This window comes from Fundulus heteroclitus, chromosome 12 (assembly GCF_011125445.2).
Source record: "Fundulus heteroclitus isolate FHET01 chromosome 12, MU-UCD_Fhet_4.1, whole genome shotgun sequence".
NCBI lineage: Eukaryota > Metazoa > Chordata > Actinopteri > Cyprinodontiformes > Fundulidae > Fundulus > Fundulus heteroclitus.
The window spans coordinates 8,374,447-8,399,342 of NC_046372.1; the positions used below are offsets into that span (position 1 = coordinate 8,374,447).

General features: G+C 41.0%; 1 protein-coding gene across 1 annotated transcript in view; it reads left to right on the forward strand.

Moving 5' to 3' along the window:
• Nucleotides 1-24,896, forward strand: part of ipo11 (importin 11) — a 157,162-nt gene that overhangs the window by 113,441 nt on the left and 18,825 nt on the right. Inside the window, exons 28-29 of the mRNA XM_036143880.1 lie at nt 2,472-2,567; nt 5,520-5,604. Of these exons, the coding sequence (XP_035999773.1) occupies nt 2,472-2,567; nt 5,520-5,604 (181 nt within the window). The remainder of the gene's footprint in view (nt 1-2,471; nt 2,568-5,519; nt 5,605-24,896) is intronic.

The following is a 24,896-nucleotide window of genomic DNA, read 5'->3' on the forward strand; positions in this document are numbered from 1 at the left end:
CTGCTTTAATCAAACGTTTTCGAAAAGGGTACGAACGATTCTTTGTGAGATTTGAAGTTCGACTTGGTGTTTGATGTCCCGACTGGCAGTTTGTTTTTAGCGAGATTTAGGGAAGCTCAGCTCTCTGCAAACCAGATATGGTAATCGGAGGCACAGGCGGGCATGAAATCCTTTGTTACACCCCCGTGCTTGGTCTGCAGCAGCAATAGATTATGATGGCTCAGACGGGTTAAGTGCTGCATGATTAATCAACTATCTCATGTACAGTTTACGCTAAAATTGATGAGCTCTGTTTCTTGTCCAGTTACCCTGATCATGTTTTTTTTTTTCTTCTTCTTTTGATCTCACTTTAGACATTGTAATACATGTATCAGTTGTTTCTTTTGTTTACCTCGGGCTTAGCATCTGAATACTTGACCATTCATTATATATTCATTTTTTTCCTGCTTTTTCTAATAAGATGTTCAAGCTGATAACACCGCATACAAACCAGGGTTAACTAACTAATTTCTTTATTGTAATTTGCAGTTACTGTGTGTCTTTTTCCTCTAGTTGTACATGGACTAAGATAAAGGGACAAAATAATGACTGCATGTTTTTCTTTCCAAACTAAATATTTATTGGAAAACAAAAGCGCTGATCTAATTGCATTTCAGAAAATGAATTATTGACTCATTATCTGCAGCGCTTTAAGGCGCTTATTGCTGTCAAGCACCTGATTCTTGCTGGGGGCAAGTTTCCAGTTTCTACGAGCAGCTCTGAATCGACTTTTATTACTCGATCACTTGAACTTAATTTTTCAATTTCTTCAACAGACTCGGATGAAGAACCCCTCACGTCTCCCCACAACTACAAATTTCACCTAGGCAAGAATGTGGTGGAATGATGAGTCATCTGATTTTTTATTTTTTTCATCCCTATGTGTCACAGTTGTGGCTCTCCGCTTTACAGGAATGCAAACTACTTAGTCAGTTCAGATGAACAAATCAACCCCACAAGTTCTATTTTGAAGCAGAAATCAGTGTAGATGACGCACAGCGCTGCAAGCGTTCAATACATGTGTGCACAATACTTTGTGCAAACAAAAAATATTGCTAATAAAATGACACAACTTACCATTTTTTTTATCAAATTAGCCATTTCTTTTGTAGAGAGCATCTTTTTTTATCAAAACCTTCTACGCTGGGTTATATGGGCTTGTAAAACTATCAGCAAATGACTTAATGGAAATATCTTAGCTTTCAAACTGTGGTTGTAGTGTCTCCTTCAGATTATGATAATTTAGATAAAACCAGAAACGATTAGAAGAGGGATATCCAGCCAGGGATGAGCGTCAGTAGGGTCCATAGTGTTAACCGAAATAAAACAGATCATCATAGGGTTCAGTTTTCGCTCCTTTTTGGCGTCCTGAGTTTCTGGACAGTTTTATATGCTCCGTCGTGGGATTAACTGAGTTAGAACAAGTTGTTATAATTGTCAAACAACCCTGCAATCCCAAATTTGCATAGTTTTCTGCACTAACAGGACTATTCTGTGATGCAGACTATTCTGGATCAAATGTAATCTACTGCTGATGCATCTTGTGCCTTTGGAGACTTTATGCTGAAGAAAAGGCAGTCAAACTCTGTTTTGGCCCTAAGTCTGTTCAAAGCTAGTTTGCATGGAAAACATTCCCATCAATTAAAAATAAATCTGGGACTGGTCCCCGTTTACTCAGTATTACAGTCGTACATGCTGGCTTTCCAGGTTTTGCCAGACATCGAACTTTATGTAGCATAGCCTGAGTTCACAGACTTTGATGTTTCAGTGCCCGTACCTTCACTTATTCTGTTTTTGAATTGTTTTAAATCCATCTTATTATATTTATTCAATACGGGGGGGGACGGGGCACTTTTTGCTCTCTCCTTTTTAAGAATGACTACAGTAATTCATCAATGATTGCTGCTAGTCTCCAGGCTTGGGTTGTGAGTGTTTAGAGCTGGGGCTTCTGCGTTACTGAAAAAAATCGCTGTAATCAATAATGATAGATGGCAAAACAATGTTACATGTGGACCCTGGACTACTTTTGCAGTTTAAAATGTTATGCTTTTAATATGCTGTGTATATCTATAATGGAAACATATTTTTCCTTTTTGTTTATTCATAAATGTCGGAAATCTGTTGCCCACATGTTGATTTAGACTTTCAATTATCCCCTGCCTTGAAATCATTTTGAACACTAGTTGTTGTTATCCACAGCAGCCAAATTGTTGTGATGGGAATATCCTATGAATCAGTATATAATAAAATAATTCTGTGCTTTTTATTGCTTTTAGTGTGCCCAGAAAGAGGGTTTTACTGTGTTTTGATGTTTCTCTAAATTGACTGTGTGCTTTGTTGAACCAGCACACCCAGTAAAACGGGACAAAGCAGACAGCTGTTCCATTAATAATGTCGCGACTAATGAAACCGTGTTTTCTGTGTGTTATCAGTGTAATCCAGGACAAATTCTGTGGCATCATCAACATTTCTGTGGAAGCGTTGCATGATGTGATGACAGAGGATCCAGAAACGGGGACCTTTAAAGAGTAAGCCATACGTTGTTGTTTTTTTTTTCTCCTTTTAATTTGTTGTGTGACGTAAAATAGAATCAAATTGAGATTTCCAAATAATTCATACAGTTTAAGATTTACTTTTATTGGTGGAATTAAGGAACAGGATTCAGCTATACTGACTTTAATTTTTGTTCAGTAATGAGTCTCGTTTGGAGTCCTCTAATTGCTATAAAAAGAGACCATAGCTAGTTATGTTCCTGTTGATAAATTCAGTCAAAGAACATTTTCGTTAATTGGAGGAAAAAAAGCTGCCTTTTAATACTGTTATCATTCACCATCCCAGTTAAAGTTCATGGACATGTTAAGGATAAAACATACAGATGTAGATATCTACATATCTAACAACTTTATTTTTCACTGAAGTAAAAAAAAAAGAAGCTGATTTCAGTCTAGAAAGCCTCATAGTTGTGACTCTTAAAAATAGACCATAGGACTACAACAACAATACAGATGACATAGCAGTCCGCACATGAAAACTTGAGGTCAATTTTTACATCATCCTCTTGCTTTTAAATTTCAACAGGGTTATCTTGGAAATGTTTCCATCTATTAACTTTTTTTTTTGTTAGCAGAGATGAATTAATTTGAATTTTGTGTACTTGTTGTTGTAAATGTTGACTGTCCGATACATATTATTAGTTAAATCTGGCTTATGATAAGATATAATAAAAGCAGTCAAAATATTATTTCATTAATTGTTTATATCAGAAGCTGATGAGACATTATGCCATGCTTGTGACATAGAAGAGTTGCAGTGAAACAGGCTTTTGCCACTTACAGATGGACAAAAGTATTACATCGTATGCATTTTAAACTGTTTAGCATCTTATGGTAGCAATTAGCACAATTAGTGCAGTCAGCTGTACTATAGGAGCACAATGTAGATCCTTGTCTTAACTCTCAGATTGCTGCCAACATTTTCACTTCCTGCATGTTCTGCACACGTTGACAGCCCCAAATAAAACTGAGAAACTTTGGTGTAATGACTTCAGATCGTTTCAGTGCCAAAAGTCTTGAGCTCAGTCGCTGCCTAAACGAGCTGTGGGTTAGTCACAGCCCAAAGAAAATGTTTTCTTTTAAATTGTGTCCTACATCTGTTTTTGCTCTAATATTATTGTTTTAACCCTTTACTGAAATTAAAAATAGCTAACTTTAAATATTATTCACTCAGTAACAGCACCCACACTAAGTTGTGTTGTCGTTAATGTGACCTGGGAGTGCTTGATGATATTTATTTAGCTTTTGATTGACTAATCACCAGTCATAGCCCTTCAAGCTGCTGACAGCTTAGTTCATCTCAAGTCGTTTGAATCGATTGTCATATTTTAACGTCTCTTCACCTGAACCCAACACAATGTGCTAAAAATAGTAACGTTATTGCTCTGCTGAGGCTTATGAATCCCCTTCCTACATGGCTGTGCTGTACTTTTCTATAATTTGCGAACACTTGAGTTTTCTTTCTCCGTATTGCAAAACATCCCAGGGCTGAAGAAATGTTTTACAATTTTTAGAGGAAATCTGAGAGGAAACATTCTCTTTCATCCTAGAAACATGCAGGCTAAGACCCTCTAGCAGTCTTCCGCTTCAAATTACAGAAACAAGAGCCCCACAATCTACAAAAAGTAATGAACACGCAAGCCTTCCTACAGCCTCAATTCCACAAATCCCTTATTCAGACTTGCAATATAGTGAGTCACCACTACACATTGCGTTATGCGTTTATTAATGGTACAAGCTTGCGGTTGTGACCTAGAAGATAACCCTGTATTTTATGAGCACACATTTCAGAAATCCTTTGGGTTCACAAATGGTCTCCTTCGCCATGTTTTCTCATTGAGACATTTTTTTTTCCAGCAATAAGAGAGCCCTAATGAGGTAAAGGGTCAAAGGGTTAAAAAAAAGTTGTTTTTTATTTGCCATTAAGGCCTTAACGGCCTTTAGTTCACTGTTGCAAAACAAATATAAATGGATGCACTTAAAACTCTGTTCAGTAGACATAGATAATTTGGCATTTTTTTTCTATCTTTAATTATGAATTGCAGGTTTTTGTCACATTGCAGCAATAAAGTCAAACCCAAACCTGCTTTTTGCATTTTACTGAGCTGTCTGGAGATGTTATATGCCATTTAATACAAACGTTAAGAATATTATTTATTAAATCATCTCCACAACAATGTTATGTTTTTTCTTTATTATCAAATGTTTATTATATAGAAAAATGCTATTTTCTTTTAAGTGTCCAAAGAAAATTGTAAAAAATGTATTTTGATTTATTGCATTTATATACCAAAGCCTTTTTTCCCCACTTCTTATACAGGGTCATAGTTTTGACTTATGGTTTTATAAATTACCTCAAAAAATATCCTTCAATATGTTATTGATATATCAATTTCAATTTCAATACAACAATAAATGTACAGACAATGATTTTGCTGCTTTGAAGGAGTGATCATCCCAGTATGATTTGGTCTCACTTTCATTACATAAATGTGTGAAATCTTCTGTCAGCTCTATTATAGGTTGAAAGAGTTTTGTTTTGCCTCTTTTCAATGTCATTAAGCAGAGTTTATTGACTTTCTGATCACAGCTTATCACTCGGTGCTGTTCAAAGTCACAAAATATCCTATTCATGCAACCACAATCTTATCTCCGCTCACAGTACTGAATTAAGAAACGAACACAAAGGAAGTAAAAGAGCATGCACAGACTTTATACCGAGCACAAAGGGTTTTACTTGCAGTTCCTCTCTGCATGCAGATGAACCAATATGAATATAGTTTGTGGCTGTGTAAAACAAATGCTAGAGGGTTCAGCCTTTTTTTTGTGCGCCTGTGTTTGCACACGCTGCTTGCTCTGAGATTGTCTCCTACTGTGCAGGTCTATGGGTGGTTATTAATATTGAGTTGAATATTATTGTGTCGGCAGCTGCATGCTGATGATCCATTTTGAGGAGCCCAAGCTAAGTGACGAAGAGGAGCCACCAACCGAGCAGGATAAGAGGAAGAAACTTGTGAGTTAAACAAGCAAAACACACACACGAACACAGAGTTTACAAGTCACTTTTTAACTGTTAAGATGTCTTCTGAATTTGTTCTTGTCACGTCTTAATATTTAACACCATATATCGATTTTAAGTTTGTTTTTTTCTTCCCCCATCCCCCCATTAAAGCTCAATTATACTGCAATACCAATTATGGAAGATTGAAAAATCTATGAGTAAATGTTCCATTTTTGTGCATTTATTAAAGCTGGATGTAACAGCACTTAAAGTATTAAAACTGCTCTGGATTTTCGCATTTACTTGCAAAAAAAAAAAAACAACTGGTTATATAGAAGGATTTATTATGATAGACCACCACTAAGTAGATAGTTATTGTAAAGTGGAGCTAAAGTTCTACTTTTACAAAGGTTTTGTTTTAATCATTTTTATTATTACAAGTCTACAGTGCAACGTATTCAGTCAATATTGTAGAACCAGCTTTGCCAAGTTTTCCCAGTTATTCTGTATTGGTTTTAGCTCTGGACTTGGACCAGGCCATTCTAACACATGGATATGATTTCTTTTTAAAATTGTAGCCTTGGTTTTTGGGCGGAAGGAGAAGCTCTCCTCTATTGCAATGTTTTGCAATGTTACTTAAATGTTTTGCAATGTTACTTAAAAAGCTTTTTTGCAGGATTTTCCTTTATTTAGCTCCCGCTCTTATCCCGTCAATTCTGATCAGCTTCAAATTCCCTGCTACATCACCACATCACGATGCTGCCACCTCTGTGTTGTAATGGTAAAGGGAATTAACAGACCCAGCTGCAGAAATAAATTAAAGGGGGATGCATTTCTTTTTCTTTTCTTTTTTTTCAATGGGGCACACTTTTAAAAAAAAAAACATTTTATGCTTCAGGTTGAACAGTAGCTCTGTGACCACTTCTACGGTGCTGAGAAAATAGAATCTCAATAAAATACCAAAATGTGAAAAAAAAAAACAGCAAATGTGTTGTCAGATTGGACACGTTTCCATCCCATTGGGCTTCTTTTGAACACATTGATCTGAAAAAAAAAATAGCTTATGAATTGGTTGTAAAAAAAAAAAAAAATTGGGGAGCTTTTCACAACATTTGCCGGGTTTTTATAAAGAATTAATAAGAACTAAAAACTTTCAAATTTTAATAAGACACCATCTCCTTGAACTCATTTTACAAGTTAATTTATTTTTGAAATGAGTAGAATCTGTCAAAACTGAAACCAAGAAATAGTCTCTGGTTAATCAAGTGTCTCTATGAAATTGTTACAAACGTCCCTAATGGGGTTTATAACCTTTCTACTGATCAACTTAAAATGTTTCATGGCTGTGTGTGAAATAGAAATACTACATTTATCTGTGAGAGAAATTCATTTTACATTGTTAGATTTACCACTCATGCTGGGAGGCTATTAATGAATTTTTTTTGCAGTAGCTATGGTGTGGAGTCCAAAAAGCTTAGTTTTGATCTCATCTGACCAGATCAGCTTCTTCCAGATGTTTGCTGTGTCTCCTTCAAGGGTTGCAGTAAACTGCAACTTCCTATGTCTTTCTGTCTTGCTATTTTCCTATAAAAGCCACATCTGTAGAGTGCACAGCTAATAGATGCCCTGTTAACAGATTCTCCCACATGAGCTGTGAATCTTTGCAGCTCCTCCACAGTTACCATGAGCTCGTTGACTTCTTTCTTTGTTTGTTTTTTGCCCGTTGTGTTCCTTGGTCTTCACAATGTCGCTAGTTCTCTGTTACACTCTGAGGCCTTCACAGAACAGCTGGATTTATGCCTGATTAAATTACACAACACTTGAGTCTAATTAGGTTCCAATTAGTTTCATTTAGAGATATCAGGATTATACTTAATTCTTACTTGTAGGAATGGGAAAAATCCTTTCTACTTCACAGTAATGTTGATCTCACACATAAATTCTCGATTCAGATATGTCGTTGTAATGTGACTAAATTTGTAAAAAGTTCAAGCAGAAAAATACATTTTGAAAGGCCCAGTTTGTATGTAATTTATTTAGTCATTAAGTAATTGCCATTCTAGCTTTTAATCTGGTGGGCTTACATGCATCGTCTAAGATACACTTAGATGCAGACCTTGAATGTATTTGTTATAGACAGAAAGGCTCCATATATAGCCAGTCGGTGGGAGATGTACATCAATTAAACCGAACAAGGATATATCTGTGTGTGAGCATGCATTCGTTTGCTATTCCGGCCCATTCTCAAAGCTCAGAAATGTTCACCCTTCATTCAATATTGTAAAGTACAGTTTAATTGTATTATTGGTGGCTGCCTCTAAGTGGTGTTCTCCAAATGAAAGCTTCTGCAAAATGACTTTTACAGATTTTATTCTCGGGTGTCTGAATGGGGAACTCTTTCTATGAGACTATTTTCTTTGTGTTAGCATATGTGTATTTTGCTGGGTTGTATCCTGGTGCACTTATCGCCTCAACCCAGGCTCTGACTTTTTGCTCCGAGGAATAGAAAAGAGGGGGGGGGGACTTTAAGTCGCACCTCTGCGTCTTAATGCTTGTGCGCCTCTGTGCTTGAAGATGTGGATGAATGCGCGTGTGAAAGCAGCGCCTGTGCATGCATGATACAGTTTTCAGTTTGAGGAGAAAGTCAATGAGAATGGGGATCTGTGACATTTTGGGGAAATTATTGATTCTGGTTTTGCTTTTTCAGAGCGACTCATTTTTTTTTTTCCCACGTGTGTGCTTGTCTGTGTAAAAGCACGTCCTTTAAAGCATGTGCAGGCTGACCTGAATTCGCAGTTACAGGGAGCAGAGGATTGTTTATTGGAGCAAACTGAAATCCAAGTACATTGCATTCATGTTTTTTTTTATTTTTTTTATTTCCACTCAATAGCAAGAAAGCCTTTGTTGCCACCAGCAAGATTATTTGGACGAGTTCAGTACTGGTCAGGTAGCAAATAATGGAAGAAACCCTGGATATTGTCACATGGTATGTGGAATTTAGCCTCTCTCTGGACATGGACCCTTGAGAAGATGAGGGGTTTGAGGCAACACCAAATCGATTTAGGTGGGATCCTGCCTGAACACAGTACTGTCTTAGAACAAAGCCCCACTGCTACTGTTTGACCTCCGAAGAAAGGTCAAGATTCTAGATACTTGGCCTGAATTTACATTTATTTATTATTTTTTTCTTTTTAGAGAAATTATTTGTTGCCATTTAATTGTTCTGGGGTATTTAATTTTTTTTTTGCTGAGAACTGTTGCGCTGAGACAAATCTATAATGCAAGGAAGCAACTAGTGAAACAAGAGTTTATCCCAAGACATTCCTCCTTCTATGCAAACCTGTTGGCTCCTAAAATAAAATATATTTTAAGGTTTCACTTGAAACCAGGAACGCAATTGTGGGTCTTAGCCTTAAGCTTTAAAGTAAGGTCACCTATTGGTGTAAAAGTGCTTGAGGCACATGCCTGAACGGGAGAAGCCCAGTTTAAGTTAACAGAGTTATAATATTGAACCTGTTAGTGCAATGTGATGTGATGTGATGTAAATATAAGTTATAAAATAATTTAGGTCATTTATCATGGTCTTACATTTGAATAATGGCCTTAAAAAGTTCTCAATTAAACCCTGTAACCAATGGATCAAATCGTGTGATTGCAAAATAATTGTGGGTAAAGCTGCAAAGGGCTACATTGGTGTTATATTTGATGGGTTATATTTCAGGGTTCACTTATTCATTCTCTGTGTGACAATAATATTGGCAGTTAGTTGGGCTCTCTCTGTTGTAGATGCCCACCTCTGATATACACTTTTGCGTCGAAAGCTAATTTAATAGTGATGATGATTGGGGATGAGCAGACCGCGTCATCCCCTTACAGTCAGCTGACTGTCCGCGGTTTTTCTGGCGTGTCTGGCTGCACGTCCCGATTCACACTCCATTCAGACAAATTTCAGACATTCATAATAATACTAGCTTCCTTACCGTGCCACACGATTTCCAGAGATGATTCTGCTTAGCAGTGTGATGAACCTCAGTGTCTGTCGTTGTTTCCTGCGTCTGTAAATCCTTATTAGATGTTTGTTTGTCTTATCCACTTCCCAAAAGCCGACTCTGTCTAACCATAACATCCTGAATGTTACGGGCGCCGCCATTTTGATTTGCTTTGTCCCGCCTTCAATCCCAGAGAGCAGCAGTACCTCAGATAGTCACTAAGAGGTGGGGAGCAACCAAGGAACTGGGATAGCGTGGTGTGTAAACGGTTGTTAGAACGAGGCTTGGTTAACTGATCCAAGCTCGGACTGGTCTCGGCTCGGATCGGTTTAACAAGGGTAGTGTAAATGGGGCTAGAGTTATTGCTGCTGTAGGTAATTACAGCGCAGTTGCCTGTTTTACTTTGAATACTTTGAAGTTAAAACAGTCAAACAATGTCAGAAGACCCTGTTGGAGTTTAATCTTAAACTTAAATCTTCAGGAATGTATTTGACTCTTTGCAAACCTTTTTTTTGCTCTTATCAACAGTTTTGTCAGACTAATGAAAAGATTCCAGAGAGGACACAGGGTAACGGGGGTCTGCTTAGCGTTGTTTTAAATTAGTAATCTTATTTAACATTCAAGAGTCAAATATGATGCACCCTGCTTCTTCCTGCTTTCTTACAACACATAAAGTTAAAGTTATGATAAACCATTGGTCGTTCTTCCAAGACGTAATCGTTTAAGATATGCAGCCTGTAATAAGGAGCTAAGTTGTTTCAATCTGAAGACAGAGTAGCTTTGTATGACTGAATAGAATCAAGTCTTTAAATAAGCATTGTATGCTTTGTTGTGCCAGTTCAGACGTGACAGAAAGCGGTAACGGACTACGTTACCCATGATGCAATGTGGTCAAAATGGCCACCAACTCATGTGGTCAAAATGGCCACCAACTCCCATCACGCAACACGGCAAAATGGCCGCCGATCAAGGAAACAGCATCAATTCGGGACGTAACGGACTGCGTTACCCATGATGCAATGTGGTCAAAATGGCCACCAACTCCCATCACGCAACACGGCAAAATGGCCGCCGATCAAGATAAGGTTGCTATGGTGATGGCTATAAAAGCCGATCACACACGATGAGCTTCCTTCTTCCCTGGCTTTTAGCCAACCCGAGAAGACACGCACAGCTGATTCCCACGCCACGTGTTCGATTGCTCGCTGGACCGAGATTTTTCGACGCAACGGTTATTCCCTGCTTTATAACAGGAGGTCGACTAAAATAAGTACTTTTAAATTCCCTCTGATCAAAAGACTGAGAGACGCCATATCTCCCAGTGATCGAAGAGGACCCCGCTTTGTCTGGCCAACAAAGCGACTGTGGACCCGGAGGAAGAAACGAAGCAGCTTCTTCCCATCCCGGTCCCGCTGCAGCCTGCGGATAACTGCGCTCGTCAAGACGCGTCCAGAAAGCTGCATTACTCGGAGCGCTCCAGGACCAGCCCCGAGGCACCTCAAAGTAACGGACTCTCCCTTTTTATTTCTGTCTCACCAACAGGGTGTTTAGAAGTGCCTGGGCAGGCGTAGAACTTTGTAGGTGTTGGTTAATGCTTTTATTCCACGACGAAGTTGGAATTATTTTGCTGAACATTTTCTTTGTATGTGCATGTACTTTACAATTGATTCTGCTGTGTTGATTTGTGATTCATCAATAACCCCGCCGTGGGTTACCGCATTTTTTCTTTTCATCTCTTTCCCTGCTCCCCCCCCCCTCTCTCTTTTCGCTTCTCCTTATCAGTTTAATTTCTTTGTCCGAGCTCAAGTCGCGGGCTTTGCTTTAAACTCCCAGTTAGCTGCCCCCTCTTGAAGCGAGGCATTATCCTATCAGCGTAAGCGTGGTTACGTCATTAGGACCTCCCCTCATACGTCATCGTAGCAGCCATCTTGGGAGGGTCACGTGTATCTGAACTGTAGGTAGCTTAGCTGAACTAGCTTTGTGTAAGACATCAAAGCGTCCAGTGAGATTCCCGAAGCTGTTCTGTCTGTCAATGCTGATACGTGAAATGCCGGTGTTTCGAGGGCGGTGTTAAACAACTTTGAGTTAAGATCTGCTAACCGCTCATTTTAATCCATTGTTTATTTTTGTTTTGTTCTTTATTTCCACATATATATTTTGCATGTTTTAGTTTAGTAATGAGTAAGAATTCCAAAGTTGTTTGAATCAGAGAATTACTGTAACAGGGAATTGCTTTTGGTTCAATAAAACCACGACTGCGGAATAGACATTGTTTTGTGTTCAGTCCAATTCACAGTTACATGGTTATTCAGAAATCAGAGCTAACCTCCTTTGGAGTTAACATCTGATATTAATACAGAGACAATATCATTGGATGGTGATAAGGAATAAGGATTTAAACTCTAATTGCAGTTACATTGGGGTTCTCACAGCCTGCTGGATAAACCTGGTCGGTTAACAGTCCGACCTGATCATTTATTCCAGCATAAATGAGTTCATAACAGAAAGTTAACTAATGCATTAGTGGTATAAATACTTATAAGCTTATAGCTAACATCACCACCATTTGAACTATATTTGTTATAGCGAAATTTTGAGTTGAATGATTTATTATTTAAATTATAATACCAAATTATAATTAATAATAATAATAAGCATATTCAACCAGCTTATGGCATAGCATAAATTGGCGTCCCTGGGTGGGCTCGAGTCTACTTATTGGCGTTCCTTTAGACTAAATCGAATAACCAGCAACTTATGAATTGAATGAACACAATCCATATTCCACCATTTTGACTGCTCACCTTGCCAAAAGGACTATTCAGTCATAATTGATTAAGGAGGTATCATTACTAAATATATACGTGTTTGTGGTGGTTTGAGGTTGTTAACCCGAGGTTTGAATATTGATTTCTGGACTGGAAGTCAGCTAGATTGAAATACACAGCAGCCAGCGTCTGCTACTTGTCAATCAGAGTCTGTGTCGTGTTCTGCTTTGAAAAAAAAGAGACCCTGCCTCCATCTGGTGGCCAGGATAGGTAGTTGCAGTCACGGTCTTAAAGACAGCTTAGATCGCTCAGTGTCCCGGAGGGACCGTTTTGAAAGTCAGTTTCTTTAAACTTGCCTGATGGTTACGCCCTTTTTGTCTTTTTTTAATTTTATTTTATTCATTTTTTTTACTTATTATCATATCTTAATTTTTTTTCCTTTTTTGAATTTTTATTTTATTTTACTTTTACTATTATTTTATTTTGAACATTTTTCTTTTCTTTCCTCCCTTATCCCCTTCTGCTCATCATAAGTGGTCAAAATTGAGCTGTGATTTTGAAACTAGGGTTGCAATTTAGCGGTTTTTAACTGTCATTCTTTGCCACCTCTGAAGCTCCAAAACACTTTGCTATTTTCCACACATGTGTAGAGCACCTGTTCTGAAATAACTTACATCACAAACAAAGCCACAGCTTTATCACTTAATTACTGGCCGAAAGGTTAGTGGTCCATGTCACTCAAAGTTAATATTCTCAAAGTTAAACAAGCATATTAACCGTTCCTAAACATAGGAGCTGTAAGTCGCAGGGTTGATTTTCCCTTGCGCAGCCTAATTAAACGCACGTATTTGAATCCACTTTCTGCGGTAAAGTGAGTCATAGTGCGTGTTTGCTGTTAACAGTTAAAGTGAAGCCACTTAACAGTTGTTGTTAGCAGTTGTTGTTTAGCGCTGAGCTAAATTAAAGTGTATGCGTTGTTACCTAGTGCTAGGCTAGAATACAGCGTTGTTATTTGTTGTCTGTCGTTTAGCGCTGAGCTAAACTACAGTGTTGTTACTTGTTGTGTTGTTATCCATAGCTGACACAGAATGGATAGTGAAGATTCCTCAGTGTTTAGGTCTGAAGGAGCTGAAGGTCCAAACCATTCCATTGGAATGGAGGCCCAGGATGTCATTAGCTCACTGCTTAAAATGACACCGGACGAACAAACCCGTCTGAATCAGTTTAACATAGAGGACTGTGAGAGGAGAATTCAGGAATTGGTGGAGGAGGTCCAGAGCAAGCCAAAGGGTAGATTGGTAGCAGATGTTTTGGGTGAATTATCTGCGTTATACCACCGAAGGTTAACGCTAGAGACTGAGAGGCGTGTTTTAGCTGAGGAAAGAATCAGGGAGCTAGAACAGAGAGTTCAGGGCAGCTGTCATCTCACAGAGGAGCGAGAGGAGGATCACATGAGCTTGCAGACCGAAGGATCTGAGTATGAGGACTCCAAAGGAAAACATGGAGATCACACCTGGAGGACATTGGATGAACTGGGCCCTCAGACACCTTCTGAGCGAAGGGTAAGCGAAGGTCAGGACCGATATAGCAGTGTGATACGAAAAGAAATGCCTAAACAACTTAAGGTGGCAATCAGGACTGATCCACATGATGTAAATCATGGGAAAACACCTGCTTCCCACCTGACCCCTGACACGGCCCGCTATGATCTTTTCCCCCTACCAGGGCGACGAGAGCACCGTTCCTGGGACACAGGTGAACCCCACTCCTCTGAACTGCGTCCACGGACAAGAGTTCATGACAGGGGGGGTCCCCCTGCGTCCCACGAACGGCCGCCTCCGCCAGGTAGGTGGTCAGAACTGGAACCTCCCTCCTATCGTGGTTACCGCAGGCAGGAGTCGTCAGGAGAGGACTCAGATGGACCAGCTCCGATCCCTGAACAGGGACTGCGGATGCGTCAACTTGAGTCCCTGGCCCGAGACATAGAGCGTTTTGATCCTAGCAATACAGAATCCACCATTGATGACTATCTCAGAGAGGTAGAGCGCTGTCTGTTAGACTTATATAGCCCCTCGGCTCGAGAAAAGTTGAGGCTTATCTGGAAAACCACGTCCAGAAGTGTCCATGTTTTCATAGAAAGCCTCCCTCCAGCTACACGTGACCGTTACTCAGCTCTTTGTCAGGCTTTAAGAGAAGAATATTCTGTGTTTACAGACCCAGCTTCTGCGACTCTTGGAGCTTTTGCAATTCAGCACAAGAGAACTGAAGCACCAAAAGAGTACTACCGTCGCTTGCGGGCTGCTTACTTTCAGGGACGAAATGCTCCCGGCTTGGAGGAAGACCACGCTTTCAAATCTTTGTTCCTCCATAATCTTCATGAAAGCGTGCGTTATGAGGTTACCATGCATTGTAGAACCAAGAAACTTACCATGCAGGAAATCAGGAAATACGCGCAGGTGGCATGGGAAACACGTGTCCGGCCCAACAAAGGAGCCGATAGTGATAAAAAGGTTCTGCAGATTCACGCCGAACCAGAAAAGAGTTTAGGTCTGGAGGGACATGAGATGCCTCCCTTCAAACCTAAAACTAGATTTGGCCCTAAGAAGCAACATGGTTTTGAGCCGCAGCAGAAGGAAGCTTCCCAGGATAGGAGAGGTCAGCATGGCAGCATGGAAGGTGAGAGGTTTCAAAAATGGCACAGGCCGGATCCAGCTCGATACGGTAAGCAAACTGACAGGCCAGAAAGGTCGAAAAGCACACATGACAACAAAGGCTGGAACCTGCGCATGGAGGAGTCAATGAGAAAGGAGATAGAGGAGACTTTTCGCAGGTTGCTAGCCGAAACAGTGCATCAGATCGCGCCGCAGCCGTCCCAGCCATCATCCAATCCTGTCGACCCTCCAGGTAAGCCAGGCCCAAAACCCCAGCCAGCATGACTAGGCGTGGAGCAGGCTTCCCCTTCTAACAGAGTTTATCTGATTAAGGGGGGGGACCAACCGAAAAATCACCAACAACCTTCTAAGATCCCATCAGCAGGTGATCAGAAAGCCCCTTTTCTAAGGTTTCTAGGTGAGCTAAACCATCATGAAAATGCACACCGTTTATACTGCTCGACAGTTATCGGAGGATGTGTAACTGCAAATGCTCTTTTAGACACGGGTTCCGAGATCAGTCTAATGTGCTCAGATTTGTTTGATGAGGTGACCAGAGCTATGGTGTCTCTTGGGAAACCGTTCCAGGTGGAGACCTGTAACGTGGGCATCACCAGCTACACTCAGGATCAGTCATGCATCACCAAACGGGCGTGGTTAGACATCACTTTCCGTGACATGACCCTGGTGCACCCCATCTACATATGTACTTTGGACACAGAACCTTTTCTTGTGGGTCAGGACCTGTTGAACAGGTTAGCCCCACTCATTGACTGCTATCATGGTCATCTTTGGGCCCAAGTGGGGACTCCCAAGCCCCTCACTTCTGGAAGTGGACTGTCCGTCCCCATCAACCAGGTGACCTGCTCCGAGGAGCCCAAAGAACTTTTAGCACCATTTCTGCCTTCAACAGAGCCGATTTCCAAATCCTCTGACACACCACCGCTTCTCAGCGATCAGAGAACTTCTCTCAGCAGCCACACATCTTTCCTCTGCTCACTTAAACACTCTGGAGTTGAACCCTATAACCCCAGAGTGGCCGAAGGTGTCCACCTGGAAAGCACATTCATGACAGACGTGTTGCTGGCCCTTTGGTCAGAGAAGTCTGCGATCAGCAGAGATCTGTACAACTCTCTGTGCCGTGAAAAGCCCCATCTGGCTGAAACAAAACACAGCCACTACTTGCTCTCAGCAGACTGGCCTCGCCGGCTTCTGAAAGCAACGGGGGTGTGCATACTTTATGCACAGATTGGCACAAGACAGGACTCTCCAGACACCGTGTTTACTTTTCCTTCCAGCATGATCCAAATCAGGCGACATGAAGCTCGGCCTGCTGGATCTATTTGTGGTGCAACGCTTGAAGCTGAAGGAAATCTGTTGGTGTATGCGACAGCAACCGACCCAACAGAACCAGCACCAAATCAACCAGGAGACCGGGACTCACCCACTGAGCCCTACCCTGGTTTCGAAACAGAAATTATGCAACAGCTGGAAAAAGCTGATGCACTGACCACTGAAACAGAGGAAATGGCACTTAAGGAGCTGTTTTATGAGTTTCAGCCCATTCAGCCCAAAGATTCAAACGAACTTGGGATCACACTGACACACGTCCATGACTCACCAGTAGGAGAACACAGAAGCTGCAAAGCTAATCTGACAACTCTCCCACAGGTGACGTCCCGGCCTTCAACGGTCCAGGACACCCAGGAGTATGTACAAGGCTGCTTAACCTGCAGCCAGTTACAACCCACACGACCACTAGACCAAGCCCTGCTTCAGCGAAGGGGGGTTACATTTCCGTGGTCACATTTGCAGACTGACTGGATCGGTCCAGTCCCCAAATCGTCAAGAGGGTAACAGATATCTTTTGACAATAACAGGCAGTTTCACAGAATGGGTCGAATGTCTGCCGGCACCGAATGACACCGCTGTCACCACAGCAGCCCTGCTGCTAAATCACGTTTTCAGCCGGTGGGGCCTTCCCCTGTCCATCGACTCGGACAGAGGAACGTCAAACATTATGACCGTGCTTTTCAACATGTTGGGCGTGGAAGTTAAATTCCACATCACCTACCGCCCACAGTCATCCGGACAGGTGGAGCGAATGAACTGCACCGTGGTCAGCATGTCAAAGGAACATGCCAGCAGCCATGACAGGGACCGGGATACAAAGCTTCCCCTGGTCCTAATGCTAGTCCGCTCTACCTCACCATGCTCCACAGGGGTGACACTTTTCCAGGTGATGACAGGAAGGCAAAGGACACTTCCCCTGAATCTCATCTACCAGCCCGAAGACGTCAGTGTGACAACCGTCTACACGGCACACCAGTGCGTCACTGACTTAAAAGACCGTCTCCGAACGACTTTCGCGTGGCCTCGAAAGAACCTAGAAGCCAGCGTGCAAAGTCCAGAGTACAAATGGGTTCATGCGAACCAAATTAAATCGTCCACCAAACTCTCCTCGCAGGGAAGGGAGCCTAACTCCGCCCCCGCCGAAGAGAACAATGCATAGCATTAAATAGGACAAGTGCATGTTCAATCAGGACACTTTAAACATGCACTAAATAAAGCAAGTGTCCATACATAACTTCACGTCTATAATTTCACATTCAGCCATAACACCATGCATTGCTTTGGAAACGCTCACGGAAGTGGTAAAGAATGACATGATGTATACTCAGGTTGTTAGAGATTTAATGCAGGACCTCACTCGAGAGGTTAGTTCATCCATAAATAGCCTTGCTGAAGGACGGATTCCTCCGTACCTGGTACCAGTAGATTTGGTTGAAAAGGTTCTCAAATCTGCCTCTAGTGAAACACTGCAACCACCACAAATACACCTGGCGTACAGCCTAGGTAGTGCAATTCCGATATTTGTAAATCCTGACAACTTGGAGATAGGATTTATGCTAAACCTTCCCATCATTGAAAGAGCTAATGTGTATAGGCTTAAATCAGTATTGAATGTCGGTTTTTGGCAAGGTGAGACCCACGTACACCTACAAACTCCCTCAATATTGGCCTATCATGATGCTGACCCCAAACTTTATTTAGTCCCTAATTTGGATTTGTGTACCAAAACCAAAGACATCCACTGGGTATGCCCAAGCAACCCATTTATCAGAGACGTTACCAATTACCTGTGTGGTCTAATGAATCTCCTGAACAAAACTGTCAGGCTAGAATGACCCTTAAAGATGCAGGTGTGGAAACCAAAATTGAGCGGGCAGGTAACCGCTGGCTCGTTAGCACCCCAGAGGCAGAAGCCCTGTTATCCTACGAGCAGCATGACACAGTTACTAGACTAAAACTGCCCAACCAAACCATTTTCTGTTCCCCACCTCAAGGCGCTGTAGTCCACATTGGAAACATGGTTCTGCATCACCTTGACGTTGATAAATATGACTCAGAGATTGAAATAATAGATGTCTTTAAGGGATACAATTTCAGCATTGATGTCGGCATTGAAAGACAGCTTTTACTTGCAGGCACCCAGCTGATTAAATTCAGTCTCACTCCATCAGAGTTGAGCTCGGTCCCTCTGCTTCGCTTCCCCAGAGCTACAGAGCCGACCGACACTCACATTATGACCATTATTGTGGTTCTCCTTGTATTTGGATGGGCCATCACTACCGCGATGGCGTATGCAGCATACAAGCAGATCAAACAGTTGCAAATCAGGATTGACGCCCTCACCTTTGTCGCTCCCAGGTTCGTAGCACCAGCTCCTTGAAGGCCATAAGCTGATTAGACTACGAACCGCTGGTCTCTTTCCTTTCCCTTTTTCCCTCTCTCCTTTCTTTGGTTCAAAGTTCAAACCTGATGACCAATGAATGTATTGACAATGGTGATTGTGAAGTTTGCATTTTTTTATTTTTTTTTTTATTACTTTATTGTTGCCTTATTAGCCAATAGAAACGACTAGCTATAGCTTAGTCCTGCCCAGGCTAGGTCACTGACCCAGGCACAATGAATGCTTCATTTTTCCTCCTCTTGGATGATGAACTGAACTGCATGAATCCCAATGGACTACTAGAAAGACTATTAGGTTGTTCCACTCATGCACAACGGATTTTCGTCACGCCAGAATGGACTTGGTTGTAGCTTTAAAGACTGTGACCAGCATCCCACTCTTCAAAGCTAAAGGGGGGTATGTTGTGCCAGTTCAGACGTGACAGAAAGCGGTAACGGACTACGTTACCCATGATGCAATGTGGTCAAAATGGCCACCAACTCATGTGGTCAAAATGGCCACCAACTCCCATCACGCAACACGGCAAAATGGCCGCCGATCAAGGAAACAGCATCAATTCGGGACGTAACGGACTGCGTTACCCATGATGCAATGTGGTCAAAATGGCCACCAACTCCCATCACGCAACACGGCAAAATGGCCGCCGATCAAGATAAGGTTGCTATGGTGATGGCTATAAAAGCCGATCACACACGATGAGCTTCCTTCTTCCCTGGCTTTTAGCCAACCCGAGAAGACACGCACAGCTGATTCCCACGCCACGTGTTCGATTGCTCGCTGGACCGAGATTTTTCGACGCAACGGTTATTCCCTGCTTTATAACAGGAGGTCGACTAAAATAAGTACTTTTAAATTCCCTCTGATCAAAAGACTGAGAGACGCCATATCTCCCAGTGATCGAAGAGGACCCCGCTTTGTCTGGCCAACAAAGCGACTGTGGACCCGGAGGAAGAAACGAAGCAGCTTCTTCCCATCCCGGTCCCGCTGCAGCCTGCGGATAACTGCGCTCGTCAAGACGCGTCCAGAAAGCTGCATTACTCGGAGCGCTCCAGGACCAGCCCCGAGGCACCTCAAAGTAACGGACTCTCCCTTTTTATTTCTGTCTCACCAACAGGGTGTTTAGAAGTGCCTGGGCAGGCGTAGAACTTTGTAGGTGTTGGTTAATGCTTTTATTCCACGACGAAGTTGGAATTATTTTGCTGAACATTTTCTTTGTATGTGCATGTACTTTACAATTGATTCTGCTGTGTTGATTTGTGATTCATCAATAACCCCGCCGTGGGTTACCGCATTTTTTCTTTTCATCTCTTTCCCTGCTCCCCCCCCCTCTCTCTTTTCGCTTCTCCTTATCAGTTTAATTTCTTTGTCCGAGCTCAAGTCGCGGGCTTTGCTTTAAACTCCCAGTTAGCTGCCCCCTCTTGAAGCGAGGCATTATCCTATCAGCGTAAGCGTGGTTACGTCATTAGGACCTCCCCTCATACGTCATCGTAGCAGCCATCTTGGGAGGGTCACATGTATCTGAACTGTAGGTAGCTTAGCTGAACTAGCTTTGTGTAAGACATCAAAGCGTCCAGTGAGATTCCCGAAGCTGTTCTGTCTGTCAATGCTGATACGTGAAATGCCGGTGTTTCGAGGGCGGTGTTAAACAACTTTGAGTTAAGATCTGCTAACCGCTCATTTTAATCCATTGTTTATTTTTGTTTTGTTCTTTATTTCCACATATATATTTTGCATGTTTTAGTTTAGTAATGAGTAAGAATTCCAAAGTTGTTTGAATCAGAGAATTACTGTAACAGGGAATTGCTTTTGGTTCACTAAAACCACGACTGCGGAATAGACATTGTTTTGTGTTCAGTCCAATTCACAGTTACATGGTTATTCAGAAATCAGAGCTAACCTCCTTTGGAGTTAACATCTGATATTAATACAGAGACAATATCATTGGATGGTGATAAGGAATAAGGATTTAAACTCTAATTGCAGTTACATTGGGGTTCTCACAGCCTGCTGGATAAACCTGGTCGGTTAACAGTCCGACCTGATCATTTATTCCAGCATAAATGAGTTCATAACAGAAAGTTAACTAATGCATTAGTGGTATAAATACTTATAAGCTTATAGCTAACATCACCACCATTTGAACTATATTTGTTATAGCGAAATTTTGAGTTGAATGATTTATTATTTAAATTATAATACCAAATTATAATTAATAATAATAATAAGCATATTCAACCAGCTTATGGCATAGCAGCTTTATGTTTAAACTTATCAAAATAATTAATTTACTTAAGCACATCCACCACTTCAAATATCTTAAGCACCACTGCACTATTGAAGTGCTGCTAAACTGAACTCTACTCATTGCTTTGGCCTGCACATATTCGCTCTCTGGTTCATCTGCTAAAGTGAATTAAAGGAAGAAAAAAAAAAACTACCAAAATTTACTTTAATTTTTGCAGGGATTTCTGGCCTGTGTCCCATAGAAGCTCCAGGAGGGCAGGGAAGGGAAGGTGATTCACCAGGCTAGCGGTTCCTCTCCCGCTGTCTGTACCTACCCTCTCCTCTCATTTCCATACCTCCTGCCAGTTACTGCACAAAGACCTGACCCATCACGCAGACCGCTTTGGAAACCTTGCCTTCATGTTGCCTAATTATTCAGCTCTTTATGTCCTTTAAGAGTTTAAATCAAAGCTTTTCTCTTTTATTAAGTTTTAATAGAAGAACCCCACTCTGTTTATTTCCTGCAATATGCCTTTTATCTTCTGGATGAATTAAATTGTTTCTGAGCCGTTGACTTTTTAGAACTGCTTACATATGCAGTATCTAATTCATTTTTGACTTTTATTTATCTTTAAATTATTCAGCTAACCCTGGGTGTGATAACAAATACTTTGTTTTTCTTTATATCATATTTAATCCAAAGAAGGGGAGAAAACACACCAATCGTCTAAATTTGTCTATTTTGATGTTCTTTATCTTCAGGCTGTTTGGTAATTATGTAGTTGAAATGCAAAGAGAAAAGTAAGCATTGCTGTAATCCAAGCCATTTTAGCTGCATGCACAAAAGGGAATGTACACATGTACACAATGATATACATACCATGAATATGGATGATGTATAAAGCTCAGATCTCGTGTATATCAATAGTCTATTAAACTTAAGCATGAAGATATGCTGCTTTGCATTCCAGACACAGACTAAAGTCATCGTGGGTGCACCTCTTCAGATTTCTAGTCCTGTAGGTGGAGAGGCTGCCTCCTGGCTGCTGCTGTCTTCTGATTTCTGCCTAAATTGGACTTGCTATGTTTTTCTCTGCTTCAAGGGGAGTTTGTTTTTGTGTCATGGAAGCTGTTGACTGTTCCACTCTGTGTTGTATTGGATTTGTAAGGGTCCCCCCACTTTGATCTGAGTATTTCAGACAACTAGACTCTGCTAACTGATGGTGTGTGGGGGGGGGCCTCTGTACATAATGCATCATTTGATTCTTGTGCTTCATCTACAAGGCCAGTACCATCAAACAAGAAGAGGGATAGGCAACATCAAAGGCATTGTCTGCTGGATACTAATGACATGGGCTCTGTTTGTTGTGCTGTGGTGGCTCACACCCACTTGAGTCTGTTCGGTTTGTCCCTCCACAGTAATGTACACAGGTTACTCAGCTGAATTTGTTAAAGTAGTTGCTGCTTACTGATTACACGCCGGCACAAAAACAGGATGAAGGTGCCCTTATAACGCGCATTAGTGCCAAAACAAATTGGCACACGTGCCAATGAGAGCGGGGTTGGTTGCTGAAGCTTATCATTCAGCTGCGATTGAGGCAGTGGTGTTTCGTTACAATTGTTGCTGGAATCACAGTGCTGTGTGGATCTCAGCAGCAACTTAGTTGTCTAGTGTGAAATGTAGGGAGGATAGTGACCAGATTGCCAAATAAAGGTCCTTGCAAAAGCATTGAAAAAGACTTTACATTTCAGTGTGTTTTTCGGGGATTTTTGGACTAGCTCACAGTAGTGCATAATTGGGAAGCTGATGAAAAAAAAATGCATTCGTTTCATTTAGCTTAATTAAAATCCGAAAAGTCTTATGGTATTCAGTCCAATTTGGGTCATGTCCCTACCAGCTTTAATCATCTTCAGACTTTTTTTGCACATCCCCATTCTTTTTGGCCTTATAGATTGCACATATAGTTTCTGAACGGCATTCATTTTGTCCTGACAAAGATTCTTAATTGAATTAAAACAACAAAATTGTATAACAAGCATTGATAAAGACTGATAAATTCTGTGCTCTAATCCAAATATGCAGCTTTTATTTTGAAGCACCAGCTTTTATTTTTCAGGTCATGTCTTCTGTTTTCCATGCAAGCAGTAAACAGTCAACAGACAAAGAGGCAGGTTACCCAGAAATATCAGAAAGATTAATAAATGATCTAGTTTTTATCTGGACACCAAAGTATTTATTTACAGAAGTTAAAATAAAAGTCATGTCGCGGAGCCGTTTACCTCATGCAGGTGGTCGTCAATGCTAGCTGACACACACTCCTCACCAGTTGGTGGCGGTAATTTTCAATGTGAGGAAACGCAAACAGCGCTTGGCTCTGGGCTGTGAGTCGAGTCCTGAGCGGCTGAAGTCGAGCTTCAGGTGCCGCCTTGACGTCAATTTGCCTGATGGCTCATCTATTGTGGCTGTTAGCTTGTTAGTGACAGGAGTTTGTTTGCGTGCGTAACTTTCCCAGACATTATTAAAATGTGTTGGAATTAAAAGAAAAGTATTCCTAACGCACCGTTTATACGGGCTGAAAATCAAATAATCCGACCATGACATGCGTTTACTCGCACCAAGCTTTATTCAAAATAGAAACTCTGACTTTAGCAGAGTTGATGAATTTCCATAAAACTGCAGAAGTTTTGTACTAATTTGTGCGGAAAAAAACAAGCGCAGAGGTGTGTTGGTTCTGGTTCAAGTTCGCACAATGGTCCCGCACCTGGTTCTGAGATGGTTGAGAAATCCTGCCGTTGCTTTTTAGAGAGCGGGAATGAAATAATGATGATCCCAAAATGTTCTATGCTCAAAACTGTCCAACCCTCAGAAGAAATAAAGTATTTGGAAGAAAAATGTGGCAGAAAGATATGTAGAAGGACAAATATAGAATGCAGCTTGGGCTGAAACAGTCTATGAAATGATTTGATTGTCATAAGTGGTGTTTTTGCTCTGGTTTCATGCCTAATTATTTCCCTGGATGGAGGTTCAACCAAACCGCATTGACCCCCTCAGTTTTACAGCTTCACTTTTGTTGTGTAAAATCACTATTCATAGAGACTATTAAATGACTGACTAACAATCTAGTCAACATAAACTTCTTTACTTAAAGCAAAATTAGTTGCACCTAAGCAGCAACTTGTGTTTTGTGCGCTTATTTGCTCTTTCATTCCAAATGTTCAATTTTGATAAAAAGAAATGGAAATAAAACTTTTTTTCCCATCAGATTCAACATTAAAATAATTGTTAGTTGCAGGACTGCAAATTTTATTGTTCAATTGCGATGACGAAGGTTGCCAGAGGAAAGTTAAAATCATATTCACAGTTTAAAACGTAAATTGTGCTTAACGCCCCTTGTGAGTGTTGCGCAGAGGCCATCATTAGGTCTGTTTAAATAACCAGTCTTGTGCTTTAAGTCTACCTGGAAAGACTGTTTTAAAACGTTTGTCAGAAAAGAAATGTAACCTAAATGGTATCCATTTCTACTTTGTCAAATTCCACATTTAGTATTCTATCTTTTAAAAATTGTACAAACTTTTCCTCAAGTAGCCGTTAGTCATCATTATTTTCTCTTGAAGGCAAAAATGATTCCGTCTTTTCTGCAAACGGGTCAAAAATACCTGCCAATCCAATTATCTCTGTAACAGGTCATTATCAGCTTATAGAAAAGGTTGGGCACACCATTCTCAGTCGCTCAAAAAATAATATTTGAAGCTGATCAAACTTTAAGTTGTTCCTTTCATTCAACCATCTTGTATTATCTCATTTTAATGAGCAATCACACAGCCTCCAAAGATCCTGCAGAGGTGTATATTTGTAGGAAATGAGTTTCAGCGTGTTATCGTTTCACTCTGAGCCACACAAAGCTTTGGTAATGAAGAC